The 20,339-nt window shown below is 42.9% G+C and overlaps 1 protein-coding gene across 1 annotated transcript in view; it reads right to left on the bottom strand.

Annotated features, from left to right (window-relative positions):
* LOC121531750 (A disintegrin and metalloproteinase with thrombospondin motifs 20-like) overlaps positions 1-20,339 on the bottom strand; it is a 116,743-nt gene that overhangs the window by 72,640 nt on the left and 23,764 nt on the right. Inside the window, exons 9-11 of the mRNA XM_041837170.1 lie at positions 14,865-15,011; positions 9,321-9,462; positions 8,312-8,416 (exon numbers count right to left, since the gene is read on the bottom strand). Of these exons, the coding sequence (XP_041693104.1) occupies positions 8,312-8,416; positions 9,321-9,462; positions 14,865-15,011 (394 nt within the window). The remainder of the gene's footprint in view (positions 1-8,311; positions 8,417-9,320; positions 9,463-14,864; positions 15,012-20,339) is intronic.

Here is a 20,339-nt window from a genome sequence, read left to right on the forward strand (position 1 = left end):
CAGCCAACACATTCTATTCTGCCTGAGCCTGGCTCTGCTTTTCAAGACTTCACTATCGCTCTCTAATTGGCTGAAATGAGAGGAGAGCAGCTTGATGTTATGAGGAATGTTCTGATTGGAATAATAAAACCAAGACTTCCTCTCTGGCTCTTCTCTGACACGAGTCATTCAAAACAACCTTTTGGAAAGAAGTCTGGAAGTGTTATAGTTCAAGTAAAATGCAGAACTCGAAAGAATTGAAGGTCTTGAAATTGAACGCAATTGACATTTCCATCCATCGCACCAAGCAGAACATAACACACAAAATAACCTTCAACAGAGCTTTCTTTCAGCCACACACTCAGGCCTAAACACTGGGTAAGGTGCTTAATAACTGGTGGGCAACAACAACAGCACATTTGCTTCATTCAAGTCAGGGCTGCATTCTTCTCGCCACCCACCAAGCTACTGTGAGTCTGCCTGCCCTGCGTGGTGAGAAGAGAAGCAGTGAGGGAGGGAAGGCTGTTCTCTTCAAAGTGAGGGCCTGCCTTTCGGCTGACATGCCCTGATTGAACGCGCTGGTTGGCCCCAGAGCTACACAGACAGGCAGGGCCCTTTTGAAGAAGACGCGAGGAGGAGGAGGAGGAGAGGAGGAGGAGGGTGGTGGCAGTATTTATAGACAACAAATGATGGGATGCCCTTGTTAACACACGGCCCACTGGGCCAGATGACAGAAGCACCGCCAGGGGTCACATGACCACATTACTCACTCCAGCGCCCCACAAGAGGAGAGGGTCCACAGCACACAGAGAGCATAGTGAGAGAGGGAGGGAGTGGGAGAGAAAGACAGTCTTGAGAGAGAGAGAGAGAGAGAGAGAGAGAGAGAGAGAGAGAGAGAGAGAGAGAGAGAGAGAGAGATAGAATACTAGAGAGTACAACATGAGCTCAGCATAGTGCCCCAGTTCCTTACGAAGAGTTATCAATCCAAAACAGAGATGTATGGGTAAACCACTTCTCCAATCTTTTTGGCCCTATAACAAAGAACAAACAGCAAAAAGATATACATGATCAAATACAAATCTTAGAATAAACTATTAAAGACTACCAGAAACCACTGGATTCTCCAATTACATTGAATGAACTACAGGACAAAATACAAACCCTCCAACCCAAGAAGGCCTGTGGTGTTGATGGTATCCTCAATTAAATGATAAAATATACAGACCACAAATTCCAATTCGCTATACTTAAACTCTTTAACATCATCCTTAGCTCTGGCATTTTACCCAATATTTGGAACCAAGGACTGATCACCCCAATCCACAAAAGTGGAAACAAATCTGTCCCCAATAACTTCCGTGGGATATGCATCAACAGCAACCTTGGGAAAATCCTCTGTATTATCATTAACAGCAGACTCACACATTTCCTCAGTGAAAACAATGTACTGAGCAAACGTCAAATTGGCTTTTTCCCAAATTACCATACGACAGACCACGTATTCACCCTGCACACCCTAATTGACAAACAAACAAACCAAAACAAAGGCAAAGTCTTCTCATGCTTTGTTGATTTCAAAAAAGCTTTTGACTCAATTTGGCATGAGGATCTGCTATACAAATTGATGGAAAGTGGTTGTTGGGAGAAAAACATACGACATTATAAAATCCATGTACACAAACAACAAGTGTGCGGTTAAAATTGGCAAAAAACACACACATTTCTTTCCACAGGGCCGTGGGGTGAGACAGGGATGCAGCTTAAGCCCCACCCTCTTCAACATATATATCAGCACCCGGCCTCACACTACTAGAATCTGAAGTAAAATGTCTACTGTTTGCTGATGATCTGGTGCTTCTGTCCCCAACCAAGGAGGGCCTACAGCAGCACCTAGATCTTCTGCACAAATTCTGTCAGACCTGGGCCCTGACAGTAAATCTCAGTAAGACAAAAATAATGGTGTTCCAAAAAAGGTCCAGTTGCCAGGACCACAAATACAAATTCCATCTAGACACCGTCGCCCTAGAACACACAAAACGATACATACCTCGGCCTAAACATCAGCGCCACAGGTAACTTCCACAAAGCTGTGAACGATCTGATAGACAAGGCAAGAAGGGCCTTCTACGCCATCAAAAGGAACATAACATTTGACATACCAATTAGGATCTGGCTAAAAATACTTGAATCAGTTATAGAACCCATTACCCTTTATGGTCCGCTCACCAACCAAGATTTCACAAAATGGGACAAACATCTAATTGAGACTCTGCATGCAGATTTCTGCAAAAATATCCTCAGTGTACAACGTAAAACATCAAATAATACATGCAGAGCAGAATTAGGCCGATACCCGGTAATTATGAAAATCCAGAAAAGAGCCGCTAAATTCTACAACCACTTAAAAGGAAGCGATTCCCAAACCTTCCATAACAAAGCCATCACCTACAGAGAGATTAACCTGGAGAAGAGTCCCCTAAGCAAGCTGGTCCTGGGGCTCTGTTCACAAACACAAACAGACCCCACAGAGCCCCAGGACAGCAACACAATTAGACCCAACCAAATAATGAGAAAACAAAAAGATAATTAGTTGACACATTGGAAAGAATTTACAAAAAAACTGAGCAAACTAGAATGCTATTTAGCCGTAAACAGAGAGTACACAGTGGCAGAATACCTGACCACTGTGACTGACCCAAAATTAAGGAACTATTTGACTATGTAGGCAGACCTGGCTCTCAAGAGAAGACAGGCTATGTGCACACTGCCCACAAAATGAGGTGGAAACGGAGCTGAACTTCCTAACTTCCTGCCGAATGTATGACCATATTAGAGACACATATTTCCCTCAGATTACACAGAAACACAAATAATTCGAAAACAAATCAAATTTGGATAAACTCCCATATCTATTGGGTGAAATACCACAGTGTGCAATAAAAGCAGCAAGATTTGTGACCTGTTGCCACAAGAAAAGGGCAACCAGTGAAGAACAAACACCATTGTAAATACAACCTATATTTATGTTTATTTTTTTTCCTTTTTGTACTTTAACTATTTGCACATCATTATAACACTGTATATATACATAATATTACATTTGAAATGTCTTTAGTCTTTTAATTTGTTATTGTTTATTTCACTTTTGTTTATTATCTATTTCACTTGCTTTGGCAATCTAAACATATGTTTCCCATGCCAATAAAGCCCTTCAATTGAATTGAAATTGAAATTGAGAGAGAGAGAGAGTGAGAGAGAGAGAGACAGTGAGAGAGTGAGAGAGAGAAAGACAGAGAGACAGAGAGAGACAGAGAGAGAGAGAGAGAGAGAGAGAGAGAGAGAGAGAGAGAGAGAGAGAGAGAGAGAGAGAGAGAGAGAGAGAGAGAGAGAGAGAGAGAGAGATAGAGGGGATGAGAGAGAGAGAGAGAGATAGAGGGATAGAGAGAGAGAGAGAGAGAGAGAGAGAGAGAGAGAGAGAGATAGAGAGAGAGAGAGAGAGAGAGAGAGAGATAGAGGGATAGAGAGAGAGAGGTGGTGGCACCAGAGAGATGAAAAAGGGCAGAAAAAACCTTTGTGATCTTCTTTTAAGTATTTAAAGTGCATGAAGCGAAAACACTGTACTTGAGTATGTCCCAAAGACAGACATGTTATGCAGCAGGATACTATTGTGGGAACAAGCCAGAATTTCTCAATCAATCAATCAATCAATCGTATTTTAAAAAGCCCATTTTACATCGGCAGTTTTCACAAAGTGCTGTACAGATACTGAGTCGAAATCCCCAAAGAGCAAGCAATGCAGTTGCAGAAGCACAGTGGCTAAGAAAAACTCCCTTGAAAGGCAGGAACCTAGGAAGAAACCTAGAGAGGAACCAGGCTCTGAGGGGTGGCCAGTCATCTTCTGGCTGTGATTATAAGAGTACGTGGCCATTAAGGCCAGATCATACTTCAATTTAAATTAGATAAATTAAACAGGATACTGTATGTAAACTTCTGACCCACTGGAATTGTGAAACAGTGAATTATAAGTGAAATAATCTGTCTGTAAACAATTGTTGGAAAAATGACTTGTGTCATGCACAAAGTAGATGTCCTAACCGACTTGCCAAAACTATAGTTTGTTAACAAGAAATTTGTGAAGTGCTTGAAAAACGAGTTTTAATGACTCCAACCTACAGTGGGGAAAAAAAGTATTTAGTCAGCCACCAATTGTGCAAGTTCTCCCACTTAAAAAGATGAGAGAGGCCTGTAATTTTCATCATAGGTACACGTCAACTATGACAGACAAAATGAGGAAAAAAAATCCAGGAAATCACATTGTAGGATTTTTAATGAATTTATTTGCAAATGATGGTGGAAAATAAGTATTTGGTCAATAACAAAAGTTTCTCAATACTTTGTTATATACCCTTTGTTGGCAACGACACAGGTCAAACGTTTTCTGTAAGTCTTCACAAGGTTTTCACACACTGTTGCTGGTATTTTGGCCCATTCCTCCATGCAGATCTCCTCGAGAGCAGTGATGTTTTGGGGCTGTCGCTGGGCAACACGGACTTTCAACTCCCTCCAAAGATTTTCTATGGGGTTGAGATCTGGAGACTGGCTAGGCCACTCCAGGACCTTGAAATGCTTCTTACGAAGCCACTCCTTCGTTGCCCGGGCGGTGTGTTTGGGATCATTGTCATGCTGAAAGACCCAGCCACGTTTCATCTTCAATGCCCTTGCTGATGGAAGGAGGTTTTCACTCAAAATCTCACGATACATGGCCCCATTCATTCTTTCCTTTACACGGATCAGTCGTCCTGGTCCCTTTGCAGAAAAACAGCCCCAAAGCATGATGTTTCCACCCCCATGCTTCACAGTAGGTATGGTGTTCTTTGGATGCAACTCAGCATTCTTTGTCCTCCAAACACGACGAGTTGAGTTTTTACCAAAAAGTTCTATTTTGGTTTCATCTGACCATATGACATTCTCCCAATCCTCTTCTGGATCATCCAAATGCACTCTAGCAAACTTCAGACAGGCCTGGACATGTACTGGCTTAAGCAGGGGACACTGCAGGATTTGAGTCCCTGGCGGCGTAGTGTGTTACTGATGGTAGGCTTTGTTACTTTGGTCCCAGCTCTCTGCAGGTCATTCACTAGGTCCCCCGTGTGGTTCTGGGATTTTTGCTCACCATTCTTGTGATCATTTTGACCCCACGGGGTGAGATCTTGCGTGGAGCCCCAGATCGAGGGAGATTATCAGTGGTCTTGTATGTCTTCCATTTCCTAATAATTGCTCCCACAGTTGATTTCTTCAAACCAAGCTGCTTACCTATTGCAGATTCAGTCTTCCCAGCCTGGTGCAGGTCTACAATTTTGTTTCTGGTGTCCTTTGACAGCTCTTTGGTCTTGGCCATAGTGGAGTTTGAGTGTGACTGTTTGAGGTTGTGGACAGGTGTCTTTTATACTGATAACAAGTTCAAACAGGTGCCATTAATACAGGTAACGAGTGGAGGACAGAGGAGCCTCTTAAAGAAGAAGTTACAGGTCTGTGAGAGCCAGAAATCTTGCTTGTTTGTAGGTGACCAAATACTTATTTTCCACCATAATTTGCAAATCAATTCATTAAAAATCCTACAATGTGATTTTCTGGATTTTTTTCCCTCAATTCGTCTGTCATAGTTGACGTGTACCTATGATGAAAATTACAGGCCTCTCTCATCTTTTTAAGTGGGAGAACTTGCACAATTGGTGGCTGACTAAATACTTTTTTCCCCCACTGTAAGTGTATGTAAACTTCCGACTTCAACTGTATATACAGGTCGTCATGGCAAACCATCAGGCATGATCAAACTAATGCAGAGTCTTTTCAAGAGGGTTTCCCACAATCCACCACAGTTAATGACACACATAGGTATTTAGAATTGCTATCCCATGACAGTTACATTATACTGCAGCTGTTTTGGTTGGATTAAGATGTTAGCCATCCCAAGTTAATTTATCGTAATTTAAGTGTAGTAATCCAAGCCTTAACAGGATGGTGCAGGGGGAAAAAATACAGAGACATTGTGGAACATATTGAGCTTACATGGGAAAACACTCAATATATCTTATATTGAGCGCTAATTCTTGTTTTTTCTTACCAAGGTAAAGTATCCAACGTCATTGGCAGATCATTAACCCCAAAAAAGGCTCAATACAAGTAATTTATCTTCTTTTAAGATATCTTTCAAGATACTTTAACTTAAGGTAAAAAATCTCGAGAAATAAAGATATTTTACCTTAAGGTAAAATATCTTGAGAAATGTCTTGAAATAAGATCAATTACTTGATTAAGGCTTGTATAATTTTGCTTATTTGAACCTAAAAAAGGTTTAATACAAGTAATTTATCTTATTTCAAGATATTTTTCTAGATATTGAAAAATATAAAATATCTTGAAATTAAATAAATTGCTTGTATTAACCCTTTTTTAGGTTAAAATAAGCAAAATGATTTGCCAATGACAATTTCCTCAGAGTCAGATGAACTCGTGGATACCATTTTTATGTTTCTGTGTGCAGTTTAAAGGAAGTTGCTAACTAGAGCTAGCGCAATGTCTAACTAGTGTTAGTGCGATGACTGGAAGTCTATGGGTATCTGTCAGACCCGTCGCCAGACCTCAGTCTTAAGGGGGGCATATGAAATGCATGGGAGGGCAGGGCACAATTATTATTAGCCTACAGTACGTATATTTAATAATAAATTCCCTCAAGTGGGGGGGGGCACAAGCATTTTTGGGGGCGGGCCCGGCCCCCTATGGCCCGCCCATAGCGACGGGTGTGGTATCTGATATAGACTAGCGCATAGACTTCCAGTCATTGCGCTAGTGCTAGTTAGCATTGGCTCACGAAACTACCTCTAACTTCCTTCATACTTTACACAGAGACATAAAAAAGGTAAAGTAGATAAAGTGCCTTATTGCCAAAATCCTGAAGTATCCCTTTATGTGAATTAATACTCAATATAAAATATTTACACTTGCTTTGATTTCACTTTTTGCAGTTTGGGGGGGAAAGAGTTAACTAGAAGAGAGGGTCCACTACCTCTCACCCCACCAGCACCACCACCACATACAAACACCCCTAGCCCACCTCTCCCTTCTTTCCCTCCTCCTCCTCCCTCTCCTCCTTTTTTGGAATCATTGATGTGAGGTCTATTGTGTGAGCTGAGCTGAGCAGAACAGAGCTGAGCAGAGTGGAGGGAGTACAGAGCTGCATGGCCTCAGCCTTGGGCTCTGTTATGGCCTGACCACTGACCCACTTACCCGCCTTTTAAAGAGGTTTTAGGGTCACGGGTTCAGAACTAGGTGACTCAACTGTGAACGGCTGGCGGCATCTCCTTTCAAAGTGCCCGAGCCTTCACCTCTACTGCTCCCCCTCCTTTTCTCTCCCTCTATCTCCCTCTCTCCCCATGTCCCCTCTTATCCCTCTTTCCCCAAACACATCATCTCACCCTTCTCTCTTCCCCAGCCCCATTTCATCCCCTCTTTCCCCCAGCCCCATATCATCCTCTCTTTCCCCCAGCCCCAAATCATCCCCTATCTTCCCCTGCCCCATTTCATCCCCTCTTTCCCCCAGCCCCATATCATCCCCCCATTCCTCCAGCAGGTTGACATGTATTGTCATGAGTCTTGTCCTGGAGGCAGAACTGAACAATTTCCCCTTAGAAAGGCCAGCTGCAAAGTCAAAATTGCCTATATTGTAAGAATTCATAAAACCTTATTTTTCTTCTTAATTTAAGGTTAGGATTAGGCATTAGGGTTAGCAGTATGGTTAAGGTTAGGGTTAAGGTTGGGTTGAAAATGAGATTTTATGACTTTGTGGCTGTGCTAGCTAGTGAGCACTCTACAGAGCCGCCTCCAGAACAAGATTAATGACGAAAAACGCTAACCTGCTTCCTCCAGCCCGTCAAAACCCTCTCTACCGCCCCCCACCCCCCAGCGCTTTCACCTCTCCTTCTCCCCCAGCCCTGTCTTACTCTTCTTTCCCTCAGCCCCTTCCTCAGTACCTTTCACTATGTACCCACAACCACCCCTGCCACAGTGCTAATTAGCATAGCATCCCAAGGCGGTGAGAACATGAGGTTTAATGAGGGTAGGGGCCTCAGAGCATGGTTAAGGCTAATGTTCAAGCTTCAGGTTACTCGCTGAACGTTTTGTTTGAAATATGCTCCTTGATAACAGAAAGGCAAAACATGAACAGTGGTATTACTGTAATACCGCAGTAGATAATACACTTTGTTTGTCATCCTACCCTCCATTTAAATGTCATTACGGGATCCAATGCAAGAAATACAACATTCTGTCCTACCATTCCATGTCCACAGTCTGTCCCATCAGCCAAGGGCATGTGCTGTGTCCGACACCCCTTATGGTCCCCCTCAGCACTCGTACACCAAAGCCTCTTACATTGTTTCTGTGTGGAGAGAGAGAGTGAGAGAGGGGGACAAAGAGACATGCGGGAGAAAGGGGGAGAGAGAGACACGTTGGACAGAGAGACATGTTGGAGAGAGAACGGGAGAGACAGAGAGAGGAAGGAAGAATTAAACACTGTTACAAAATCCCACTGTCCACTGCAGGAGAATCATTTAGATGTTTTACACTAAACTATAAATCCCTAATATTGACAGTCAGACAGGAGACAGGAGACGTGTACTGTACCAGTGAGATGTGTAACAGACTTTATGGACAGTTCAGCCACTAGGAACCAAACCACACTAACTTTTACAGCCACCTGGGCAGCTGTTACTATCACCATAGATTAGCTAAACATGACTCCAGAAGTCTCCAACTAGATGAGAGCGGGCCGAGCCCACAGGGTAAGTGACTGGCAAGATAACCATTTCTTCCTTCCATCCTCAGTCAGTCTTAAAGGATGTTCAACATGAGAACGTGTGCTGCTCTGAAGGAAATCAACTTGCCTCCCAGCAGTCTGTTAAATCTGAAAAAAGCTAATTGTCTCATAAAACCACCAAAGCTGTCCGTCATACAGACAGCTCATGAAAAACACTGACTGGGCCTTACAGTGTTGTCTATGTAACGCTATGACTTCATCATCTCAACACCGTATCACAGACAAGACACATTAGAAACTTAGAAGCATATGACAGCCTTCTCCATGGGGGTTTGGTTGAGGGCACACTTTTTTGTAGATCATAGAGGGACTAAGGCCTCATCCCAAATGGCACCATATTCCCTATATAGTCCACTACTTGACCAAAGCCCTATGGAATTGCCTACACCCATAGGGAACAGGGTGCCATTTGGGACATACCCTGAGAGACACTTGGTTGAGAGGAAAGGAATGCAACCTGGCTCACCATGTAAGGGCAGACCATTGAGCCAGGGCCAAACATGAGCTCACACTGCCGGTTGGCATTGTAAATCTGACCAGGGAGGTGGTTGGACATCTCGTACGTTCTGCTCACTGGCTCGTCCAATAGGCACTCTCCATACCCTGTGCTGAAAGGTGGAAGGTAACACACACATACATACACACACAAACACAAACAGTAAATAAACATGCGTAAAAGGTGTATTAAGGTGATCCGAGTGTTCCAGCTCTGCTTCCTGCATCATCACACCAAGAGCTTCCTGTCAAGATACATACAATAGTTGTATGAACGAAAGTAGGCAATGTGTAACTTCTTTGACATTTATAATTGCAACACAAACATCTCCAGGGGTGATGATATTCAGATGTACACAGCACCTTGTCCCATGTGGGTGGTCTGCTCTGATGTGTGATGTTACCTAACATTGAGACTGACACCACTTCCCCTGAGTGACCTGATATATTAGCTAATGCCGTCACCATCATACAGAGGGAATAAAGCTGCATTTCCATACAGACACAAAGCTATCCCATCCACATGTTTATTTAACAGACATTTCTCTGTGCACAAAAAAACCAGAGGATTTGGAGTACCTTCATTGAGTTATGTAACGTTAGCATAAATCAGGCTAGTTCACCATAACTATTATAATGATAGATTGTGTGTCAGCCACACCCTACCCCTACAGCACAGAACAAGACAACAAAGCACAGCTGGATAAAATGTACTGCATGTAGAGCTATTTACCCAAAACAATGAATGAAGCACTAAGCGTTAGACAATGTTAAAAGCACGGTCACAAAACGTAGTCAAACACCATTCACCAAATGTAAACCATTCCTCAAAAGATTTTTCCTCTGTATTTATTTTGCGACACAAAACAAAAAAGAAACTGGGGATGAAACAGTGTAGCCTATAATGTGTGTAATTATATGACATGTCGACACTTCTCTTACAATTTGTACCCTGTGTGGAGCTCAGGCACCTGTTACATGCAGACTACAGTGTGTGTGTGTGTGTATGTGTGTTTTGTGTGTGTGTGTGTGTGTGTGTGTGTGTGTGTGTGTGTGTGTGTGTGTGTGTGTGTGTGTGTACACTTCAGTACACCACCAGCTGATATGAGGAGGACCATAATTACCTGGGCTTATCTTGTGAAACCGTTGCGGTTTTCTTTAATTTCCACACACACTGTAAGGAACCATTGGTTTTGTATCCAAAAAAGACTACAAGTGCTTGGTGGAATGAGTTTGCCTAACAATGAGCAAGGGAAGAGACAAACGATGAAAGCTATGATGGGGTCAGTCAGTCCGTTAGGCCATGAGAAGCAGAGAGAGAGAGAGAGATGCCCCATATTAAAGCTATAAGGTAGTGGTCTGTCTATCTGTCAGAGTCCAGAAAAATGAGAAGAGATGATGGCCCATATTCAAGCGTCTTTCACCAGGTTGTCATTGTCTAATCAGAACTCCAGAAACCGTATGGGCCTATGATTAAAAACTGGACGGATAGAAGGGAAAAAGCAGCCATTTTCCGATTAGGCACGCTGTTTTTTAGAGGACTCAGCAGAGCCCGAGACAGGCGATACGACTCCCCTCTGGCAACGACAGAGGTTCTACACGTGGCAGCCATTGGGAGGCTTTTTTAAACACAGTTGGATTAAACTCAATGCAAACAGTACTGGAGTGATTCCCCTTTTCATAGGGAGATATACAGTCAGGTCCAAAATGGAACCCTTGATGAAGATGGTTAAAGAAGACTGTATAAAATAAATAATACAAATACTGAGCAATATTGTATGCTCAAAATAAATGGGAAAATATACTATTTTATACTAATAAAATTGCTCAGAGAGAGAGATTTTTTTTATCAACTAATATATTGTTTCTCAAAAAGATAGGTGTCAAAATTATTAGCACCCCTAAAGATTCTTATAAATAAAATCAAACTAAATAAAATATGCATTAATATTCAACTTTTTAAAGTTAATCTCAGTTTAAGGAACTGTATTGTGGCCTTCCATGGTTTACTGTTTCACTGGGGTATAAAAATGTGGTAAAGCATGTCAAATCTGTTTGTCGTCCATCACCGTGGGAAAAGGCAAATAACTCAAATCTAAAAGAGAGAAATGGTTGTTGACCACCATAAATCAGGCAATGGGTACAAAATAATACCTAAAAAAACGAATATACCACTTACCACTATTAGGGCTACAATTAAGAAGTTTAAAACCACCGAAACAGTGGCAAACTTGCCTGGTATTAGATGCAAGTATATCTTGTCAAATAAAATAAAAAATCAAATTTTATTTGTCAAATGCGCCGAATACAACGGGTGAAATGCTTGCTTACGGTCCCTTCCCAACGATGCAGAGTTAAAAAATTATAATTAAAAGAAAAATAGTAACACAATAGGAATAAAATAAACAAGAGGGAGTACCAGATCAATGTGCAGGGGTATGAGGTATTTAAGTTAGATATGTACATGAAGGCAGGGTAAAGTGACTAGGCATCAGGATAGATAATAATAAGAGTAAAATAAAGAACAGAGTACCAGCAGCAAATGATGAGTGAAAAAGTGTCTGTGTGTGTGTGTATGCGTGTGTATATGTGTTTGTGTTATGTCGGTATTCGTGTGTGTATGTGTGTTTGTGTTATGTGTGTGTGTGATTATGTAGTTTATAACACACATACAGAGGTCCTGGATGGCAGGGAGCACGGCCCCCACGCACAGTGAGGAAGATGGATTGGGAGGCAAAGAAAAGACCAAAGGTCAAAGTTGGAGAATGACAGAACTTGGTCTTATCTTAGGGTCACCAAGTCTCCAAATCTACAATTAGACACCACCTCTATGCCAATAGGCTCTTTGGAAGGGTTGACAGAGAAAAACCAGTATTGAGAGCACAGGAGGCTGTTTAGGGGAGAACGGCTCATAATAATGGCCATAACGGAGCAAATGGAGTGGCATCAAACACCTGGAAACCAAGTGTTTGATGTATTTGATACCATTCTGCTCCAGTCATTACCATGAGCCCGTTCTCCCAAATTAAGGTGCCACCAACCTCCTGTGATTGAGAGCCACCAACAAATGTAAACGCCTGAAGTTTGCTAAACAGCATTGGCACTTTGATTGGAACCGGTGCTATGGACAGATGATTGTCCACAAAATCAACAATTTGCAATGGCCATCTCAGTCTCCGGGCTTGAACCCAATTGAAAATCTGTAGTTCGAATTGAAGACGACAGTCCATAAGCATAGACCAAATTATATCAAGGATCTGGAAAGATTATGTATGGAGGAATGGTCTAAGATCCCCCCTAATGTGTTCTCCAATCTCATTAAATATTTTAGAAAAGGCTCAGTGCCGTTATCGTAGCAAGGGGAGGGTGCCGGAGAATTGAAAACAGGGGTGCCAATCATTTTAACAAGTATCTTTTTGAGAATTTGGTTTATAACCGGTTAAATAAAATCTATTTCTTTGAGCAATTCTATTCATAATCTTTTCTTTTGCATACAGCATTGCTCAGTATTAGTATTGTTTATTTTATAAAGTATTTTTTGCTCATCTTTATCAAGGGTGCCAATAATTTTGGACCTGACTGTACAACAGTCATTGCCATTGTAACACAGAAATAACTGGAAAATAAATACTCATCAAAAGATCATTTTCACAGAAAATGCATCTTGAATTAATTGAGGATTTTTGTATAATTTTTTTAACAAAACGTGAGAAAACGATTTAACTGTTTTGGGTTGAGACTAGCGAGACATCTGATGTTTGTGTGTGGTTAGGATCATTCCCAACGTGTGCGTCTGGCATTGGAATGAAAATGTATAGCCTTGGCCTGTATTAATGATTATGTGATCTCAACACAGGTGTACACATCAATTAGTGGGTGGCAACACAGAGAGATTTGAATTTGATCTTTATATAGGTTTAGTGGCTTATACCGGTTGGCGGGCTGCCAGGAGCGGAATGAATGGTGTCTTTATATCACAGTCTACACAAAGTAACAACAAGAACACCAAAGACACTTTCCACTCAGCTCTCAGGTGTGCACACAACGGGAGTTCACGTTATTACACATACACAGAAATAAGAACGAGGGGGTTTGGCTCCTGAAGAGGGGTTGAGAGGTAGTGTGTCCCTCCATATTTAAGTTGACAGGAGAGTGTTGTGCATTAGAGAGCTCTCAGAGAAGAATAGGTAGTCAAAACAGTGATGTACTTGACCAGGCCAGCTTAGTGGAGAGTGAAGGTATCGTTTAGATCAATGCTCCTCATTGTTGAAGCCATGCAGACTTTAAAAGCAGTGGGCCTCACTCTCAGGGGCCTTTCCCACCGCTGAGGCTCTTCCACACTGAACCCTACGCTCCTCTCCACAGCCACACAGAACTGTTTATAAATATGGCCACTGTTAAACAAATCAGCTTGTTTCTTCATGCAGCATGGAAAGTTTCACTCACAGTCATTTACATTTATCTCTCGCTCACATATCGAGTGCTTGAACACTCAGCCTGCCTAACACAGCTGACATACAGACAAAAATATTCCGCAGTAAAAAATGTAAAGGAGTTGTCTTTTTCTTGCTTTTCACATTTTTCAATTCAAACACTCAAAGCTGGATGGATGGATTCATCCGCTGGTAGGAAACTATGCACAGCACAGTGGCGGGGCGGGGCGGGCGGGTACCCTTACAGCCTCGATACGAGGTGTTCGCATGGGAGCGACCGCTCGCTTCCCAAGATACAACTCATCAACAAGGCAGCCTTTTGTGGAGGCTCACAATCAACAAAGCGGGAGGAGAGATCAAAGGGTCACGTCCAGGGAAAATCTAATTATAACTGACATTTCCCATCTTAAAGGGAAGCCCTTCAGAAGAGGTTGGTGGCCACCGCTTGGCTTTGGAGCCCACTGAATGAGCCGTTGCCCCGTGTTACCGTTTTCGCGGGGAAAGCACGCTAGCGACTAAATGACTGTTTGTCCAGCATCTCAAGAGCTGGTTCTGCCTGAGTGCAGAGACAGAGGAGGAGCAGGGGAGGATCAATCGCTCAGGTCACCCCAGGAAGACTCCTGCTTCAAACAGGAAATACGCTCTCACACCAAGCAATAACACAGTTTACACTGCTCAGAGGTTGCTTACCAGATTGTCACAAGAATACAAACACTTTTTGCTTGTGTTATTTTTTTGTCTTGCATTTCCAATGAAAATGGAAGATATTATAATGTTTTATTACAGTGACTCATGTATCTCTAAAGGTCATAGGGCCCGATTCAGACTTGAGTAGACTTAACACAGACTTTAAGTAAATAAAACATGGACTTAAGTCAAATTTTTTTGACTTAAGTCTATATTGAGTCAACTTATCTCAAGTCTGAATAGGGCCCATAATGAACTGTATATCTGCGAAAATGATCTGTATATCTGTGAAAATGATCTGTATATCTGTGAAAATGTGTACATTATGAGAATGATGGCATCCTGAACATCGTGTTTCAAATTGTAGAAAAAGGGACGGAGCGGGAGGTACCTACTCCAGAAACTCGGTGATGTACTTGCGACTACACTTGGACCAGGACCAGGGGCTGGTGTCGTAGTTGAGGGTGGGCGCCATGACGTGGTACTGGTGCTTCATGCCTGCCTCCCTGCATTTGGGGTTGTCATCGTGGGGCATGTTGAACCTGCCGAGGGGGAGGGATGGAGAGGGGGATTACACACAGAGAGAGATCAGGGAAAAGGGGGGATGGCTGCTAAATGGATCAGCCCTAACCAGGGGGATGAGTGTCAGAAGGTTTATAATCTGCCATTTTTAACCAGGGGAATGACCTCAAACATTTTGTGGACTTTTTCAGGCCTGCCCCATACCACACACTCACCACACACCCACAGAGAGAGCACACATGCATACGTGTGCTCACACACACACTTCCCGACCACATCATATAGGTTCTCCCACCTGTTTTCAAATGCCTCAATAGCTTTCAATAAAACTCCAGCTGCCAGAAGGACGTTTTAATGCTTTAATGATCTGTATATCTGACCAGCATAATTCCCCCACTGCACTGCCCACATACAGAACACACCACCACATCTCCCGCTCACCTCCCCAAGGTCAGGGGTCAGCTTCTCAAGGGCCTTAAGGCTGAGAGAGATGGTTAGGCCATCATGTTCTGAACACTCACATCACATGAGCCTCAATCATGACCACTGACTATGATATATAGAACTAGAGAACTGACATGGAAACACACACCACCAACCAAGCAATGGTCTTCATTGAACATGATCCGGAACTTAAATGTAGAGATGAAGGCCTATAAAGCGTTGCATCTCAGATTAAATTCATTCTAGCCAGCTGAATAGTGATGTCCAGAATAGTGCTGCTGGGCTGTGCTGTGTTGATCTGAGCGGATGTCCTGACCTACTCAACTGGCTGTGTGTGCTGTGTTAGTGGAAGGATGAGGTCGGCCTTAATCTGCACACACACACACACACACACACACACAGCTGCGTGGTGTTTACTGCAGGATGTGAGCCTACTGTATGGCTGGGCTCTCGGCTGGGGCTTTGGTCTGACTGCCACACAAAGAAGGCAGGCCTGGCCCAGGTTCTAACCCTGGCATGGGGCCCACCCTACAGGGGCCAGCGGGGGTGGCAGGGGGTTGTGGGGGCCTGGCCGCTCAGGGACTAATTGAGTGCTCTGAGCCACAGCCTGCCCCTGGCCCGTAATGAGGTCCTCACACACCGGGAGAGCCACTGGCTGTTACTGAGAAGCGCATGCATGAGGAAATTGGCTGGAATACTCAGAAAGGACTTCTTTTTTTTCCTATTATGTTGATGAATTTGTAAATGACAGTAGAGTGGGAGCTACTGTAGCTCTCTGTATGTCTGAGAGAGACATATGCGGTCTGAGTTCAATCAGGAAAATGGGATCTCTGGAGGGAGATTTGCTGAAGTACTGTGCACTTACATCATAATCTTCTCCAGCTATAATAACGTACTGCAATACTCTACTCTACAGTCAGGCTCCTATTATTGAGCTGCAATAAAACAAGCTTCATTCCAAACAGATGACATCATCATATGCATCCCTCCAACTTCTACAAAACAAAACATCTATAGAAGACTCTAGAAGACAAATCAACTTTTTTCTAGACTTAACACCCTATAAATAACAGTGAGAGTAAGGGAGTAACTTTCACAGTGAAGAAGAGGACCTGATGACTTCCTCTCGATATGGGGGAGAACAAAAACAAGACTTAATAAGTCCGTGGGGACTGCAGCAACAGGCTTTGTCAGCACTCTGACAAAGCAAGAGATCAGCAACATCATCACAACATCACTGCAAAATCACAGCCTTGTCACTACAGAGACGGAGCTTTTGGAGCCACTACACACACGCGCACACGCGCACACACACACACACACACACAGAAGACTAATGAAATGATAGATCGCTGCCTCCGCACAGGATTTATGGCCTCCAAAATCCAAACCATATTTAGTAACCCCTGTGACCTCATCGAATCAGCCATTCTGCTTGTCCAATGGGGCAAGGAAACTGAGCTGCCAATAAAGTTTTGTGGCGGGGTCTTTTGGATATATTTCTCGGACGTTAAAAAAGATAGCCTGTCTTCCATCCATAGCTCTAATGACTCATCAAAACGTCAGGAAGGATCAGCTGTGATCTAAGTCTAAGACGACAAGGACTTGGCTACGTTTGATGATTAAGCATTTTTAACATTATTAAGCCATATAAGTATTACTTTTGTATTAATATCAAGTGACTCCACCACACTAGCAGAGCCCAAAGTGGCTATTTGTACCAACACATTTCCTGAGTTACTGTATATGAGAAAGGCCTCCTATCCATTAGTCTGAGCTAAGGGTTTCGTTTCGTTAATCTACAACATTGTGAGAGCGTTGGTTTGTTCCACTACCTGGCCGACACTCTGTTTCTCAGAGCGTTATACACTCAGGAGAGGATCTTGTGAATATATCCAACCATTAAACGCACCAAGAGGCAAAGCTAACTGCCTGTCCAGCTGTTTGAACTTTAGCATAAACCGATCCACACAGGAGGGCTGGTTTCCCCTCGCTAGGCCCAAAGAGCCAGCCCTGTCTTTGGAGGAATGTGTGAGGAGCAGCACTGGGTCTCAGATGGACGGTAAGCCAGCGCTGGTTAAATAGTGGACAGAACACATGTTGGGTTATTTTGACCCAGCCAATTGGGTTGTGTGAATAACCCAACATGTTGGGTTGATGGGATTACTCAAACATGGGTTAATTTAACCATCAATTGGGTATTTTTTATTCTCATGCAGGGTTCAGTGGGTTGACCTAGCAGCTGGGTCTTTTTTAATGTAATCCTTAGATTATTTTCAGGAGGCGTGGTTTATTAGGGCCGTGGCTTTAAGAAAGATTTTATTGGCCACCTGTGAGATTATTAAGATTATTATTATTTTTATTTTTTATTTTTTAATGGGGTAGATTTAATATTGCAGATAGATTGTAACTTCCATCAATGTAATTGTCTGCATCACTTCCAATCCCCGATATATTTTTTTCGCAAATATTTATATACATATACATACATACACATACATATACACATACATATACATACATACATAGAAATATATATACATACATATATATACACATATCCTTTAAAAAAATATATTTTCCTTTATTACTTTCCAACCCCACCACCCCTCCCCTAATTGGAGTAAACTAGTGAACAACAACGCTTAGGCCTCTACTTCCAGCTTATACATACTATATACATTTTAAGGACACAGTCAATTTTACAATAGTTCTGTTTTGTTTGTTTTTACTCCTGAACTTCCTCTACCCTCAACCTCTCCGATCATTTTCATGATGTCCATCCGGTTTGCTTCTATATGCCATATCTTTCAAACTGTGCTCTTTCACAAAAATCCTACTTAACTACGCCACCAGTCTTCTGATCCGCTGGTTCATATCTCAATAACCCAGCACCAATAACGCAGCATCCAGCATCAATAACCCAGCAGTTTTTAAAGAAAACAACCCAACACCTACATCCCAGCAGTTGGGTCAACCAAACAACCCAGCATTTTTCTTAGAGTGTAACAAGCAACAACTGGCCAGAGTGGCTGGAACGTAAATCTGTCACTTTAACCATCAGGGGAGGCAGGAGAGAGAGAGGGAGGGAGGGAGGGAGGGAGAGAGAGAGAGAGAGAGAGAGAGAGAGAGAGAGAGAGAGAGAGAGAGAGAGAGAGAGAGAGAGAGAGAGAGAGAGAGAGAGAGAGAGAGAGAGAGAGAGAGAGAGAGAGAGAGAGAGAGAGAGAGAGTTTGCATCCCTCATAACTTATACCCAGTTTTGTCATGGTGATTTGGGCCTAATGTTTAGAATGCATGCAGGCTTATGAGAGATTGGGTCATATGTTGTGACTTGGTCATCAGGCCACAAAGCGGTTATTCATATGGCTTCTCTTTCCATTCACACATGTGGTGACATCTGTGTGTTGTGGAAACAGGCCCAAGCAGGGAGCAATGTTATCATAACAGTGCTATTACATAGTAATTATGCAGTATAGTATGACCGCATTTTACACGGTTCAGGTAGTGTTATCTTATTTTAGGGGTAATGTTTAGGACAGCCTGGGGGACAAGTCAGCCCCTGAAAACCAACATTATTCAGCCTTTGATAATGAATCGTCCCCACTAAATTAAAGACATTTAATATGTATGTACATGTACTTGTCCCTACAATGACCACCTTCCATCTCGATGCCTAGTTGAAAGCAATGGCTGCCCTATGCAGAGGTCCCCGGTCCACCACATCTAAAGCCCAGGCAGCAGTGGCTTTCAGATGAGTCTCAGCTCCTCCTCATCCCCCTAGCTGCCTGGCTGCCTCTACAAAGCTGTAACACCTACAGGGTTAAAGGGATACTTCGGGATTTTGGCAATGAGGCCCTTTATATAACTAGAGCTAGCGCAATTGCTAACTAGCGTTAGCTAGAAGTCTATGGGTAGGTAGCTTAGTGGGTAAGAGCGTTGTGCCAGTAACCGAAAGGTTGCTGGTTCTAATCCCGGAGCCGACTAGGTGAAAAATCTGTCGATGTGCCCTTAAGCAAGGCACTTAACCCTAATTGCTCCTGTAAGTCGCTCTGGATAAGAGCGTCTGCTAAATGACAACATTTTTTTTTTTTTTTTATGTATCTGCTACTTCCAGTCATTGCGCTAATGCTAGCTAGCATTGGCTCTCAAAACTACCTCTAACTTCCTTCATACTGGACACAGACACGTAAAAATGGTATCCACAAGTTCATATGACTCAGAGGAAGTAGATAAATGGCCTCATTGCCAAAATCCCGAAGTATCCCTTTAACTCAGGGCACTACCCTAGGGTATTAAGACTGGCATGTCATTAAACCCCTTTTTTCCATTATTATGTTTTGCACCTGCGTGTGCACCCAGGATAAGAGGGCTTTTGTTGTGCGGGGCCGGGGCAGGCCCCAGGGGCCCCGAGAGGTAGGCCCAGGAGGGGGCCAGGGGGGTGAGGGAGGTAGAAAGTACTTACACTAGTGATGGGAAGTTCGTCTCTTTTTACTGACTCAGATCTTTTCAACTCCTTCAGTTAAAAAAACAAATATTTCGACTAATTTCGTTCATTTGATTCAGTAATGCCCAGAGTGTGCAGGACCCCCTTACCAGCAAACAATGAACTAAAAACTTGAAAGACTCATGATTCTAAAAGCCTCTCATTTATCATAGGGCTCTTTTTGAAGCTGTCATTTGTGACTGAGACTTATAACAGTGTGCTTCAAACAATGTACATTTGTGATGGCTAGGGATACAAATAAGATTATTTCTTGATACCTTTAAAACGAGGTCTAGTTGCGGCCGCAACTGGACTAGATTGTGAACAACTCTTGACTGTCGCGAGGGAGATAAGCACATATTGTTTGCGTACTACATCAGCCCCCCAAATGATTCATTCTCAAGTTTGCTGAGCAGAGGCA

Source organism: Coregonus clupeaformis, chromosome 19 (genome assembly GCF_020615455.1).
Source record: "Coregonus clupeaformis isolate EN_2021a chromosome 19, ASM2061545v1, whole genome shotgun sequence".
NCBI lineage: Eukaryota > Metazoa > Chordata > Actinopteri > Salmoniformes > Salmonidae > Coregonus > Coregonus clupeaformis.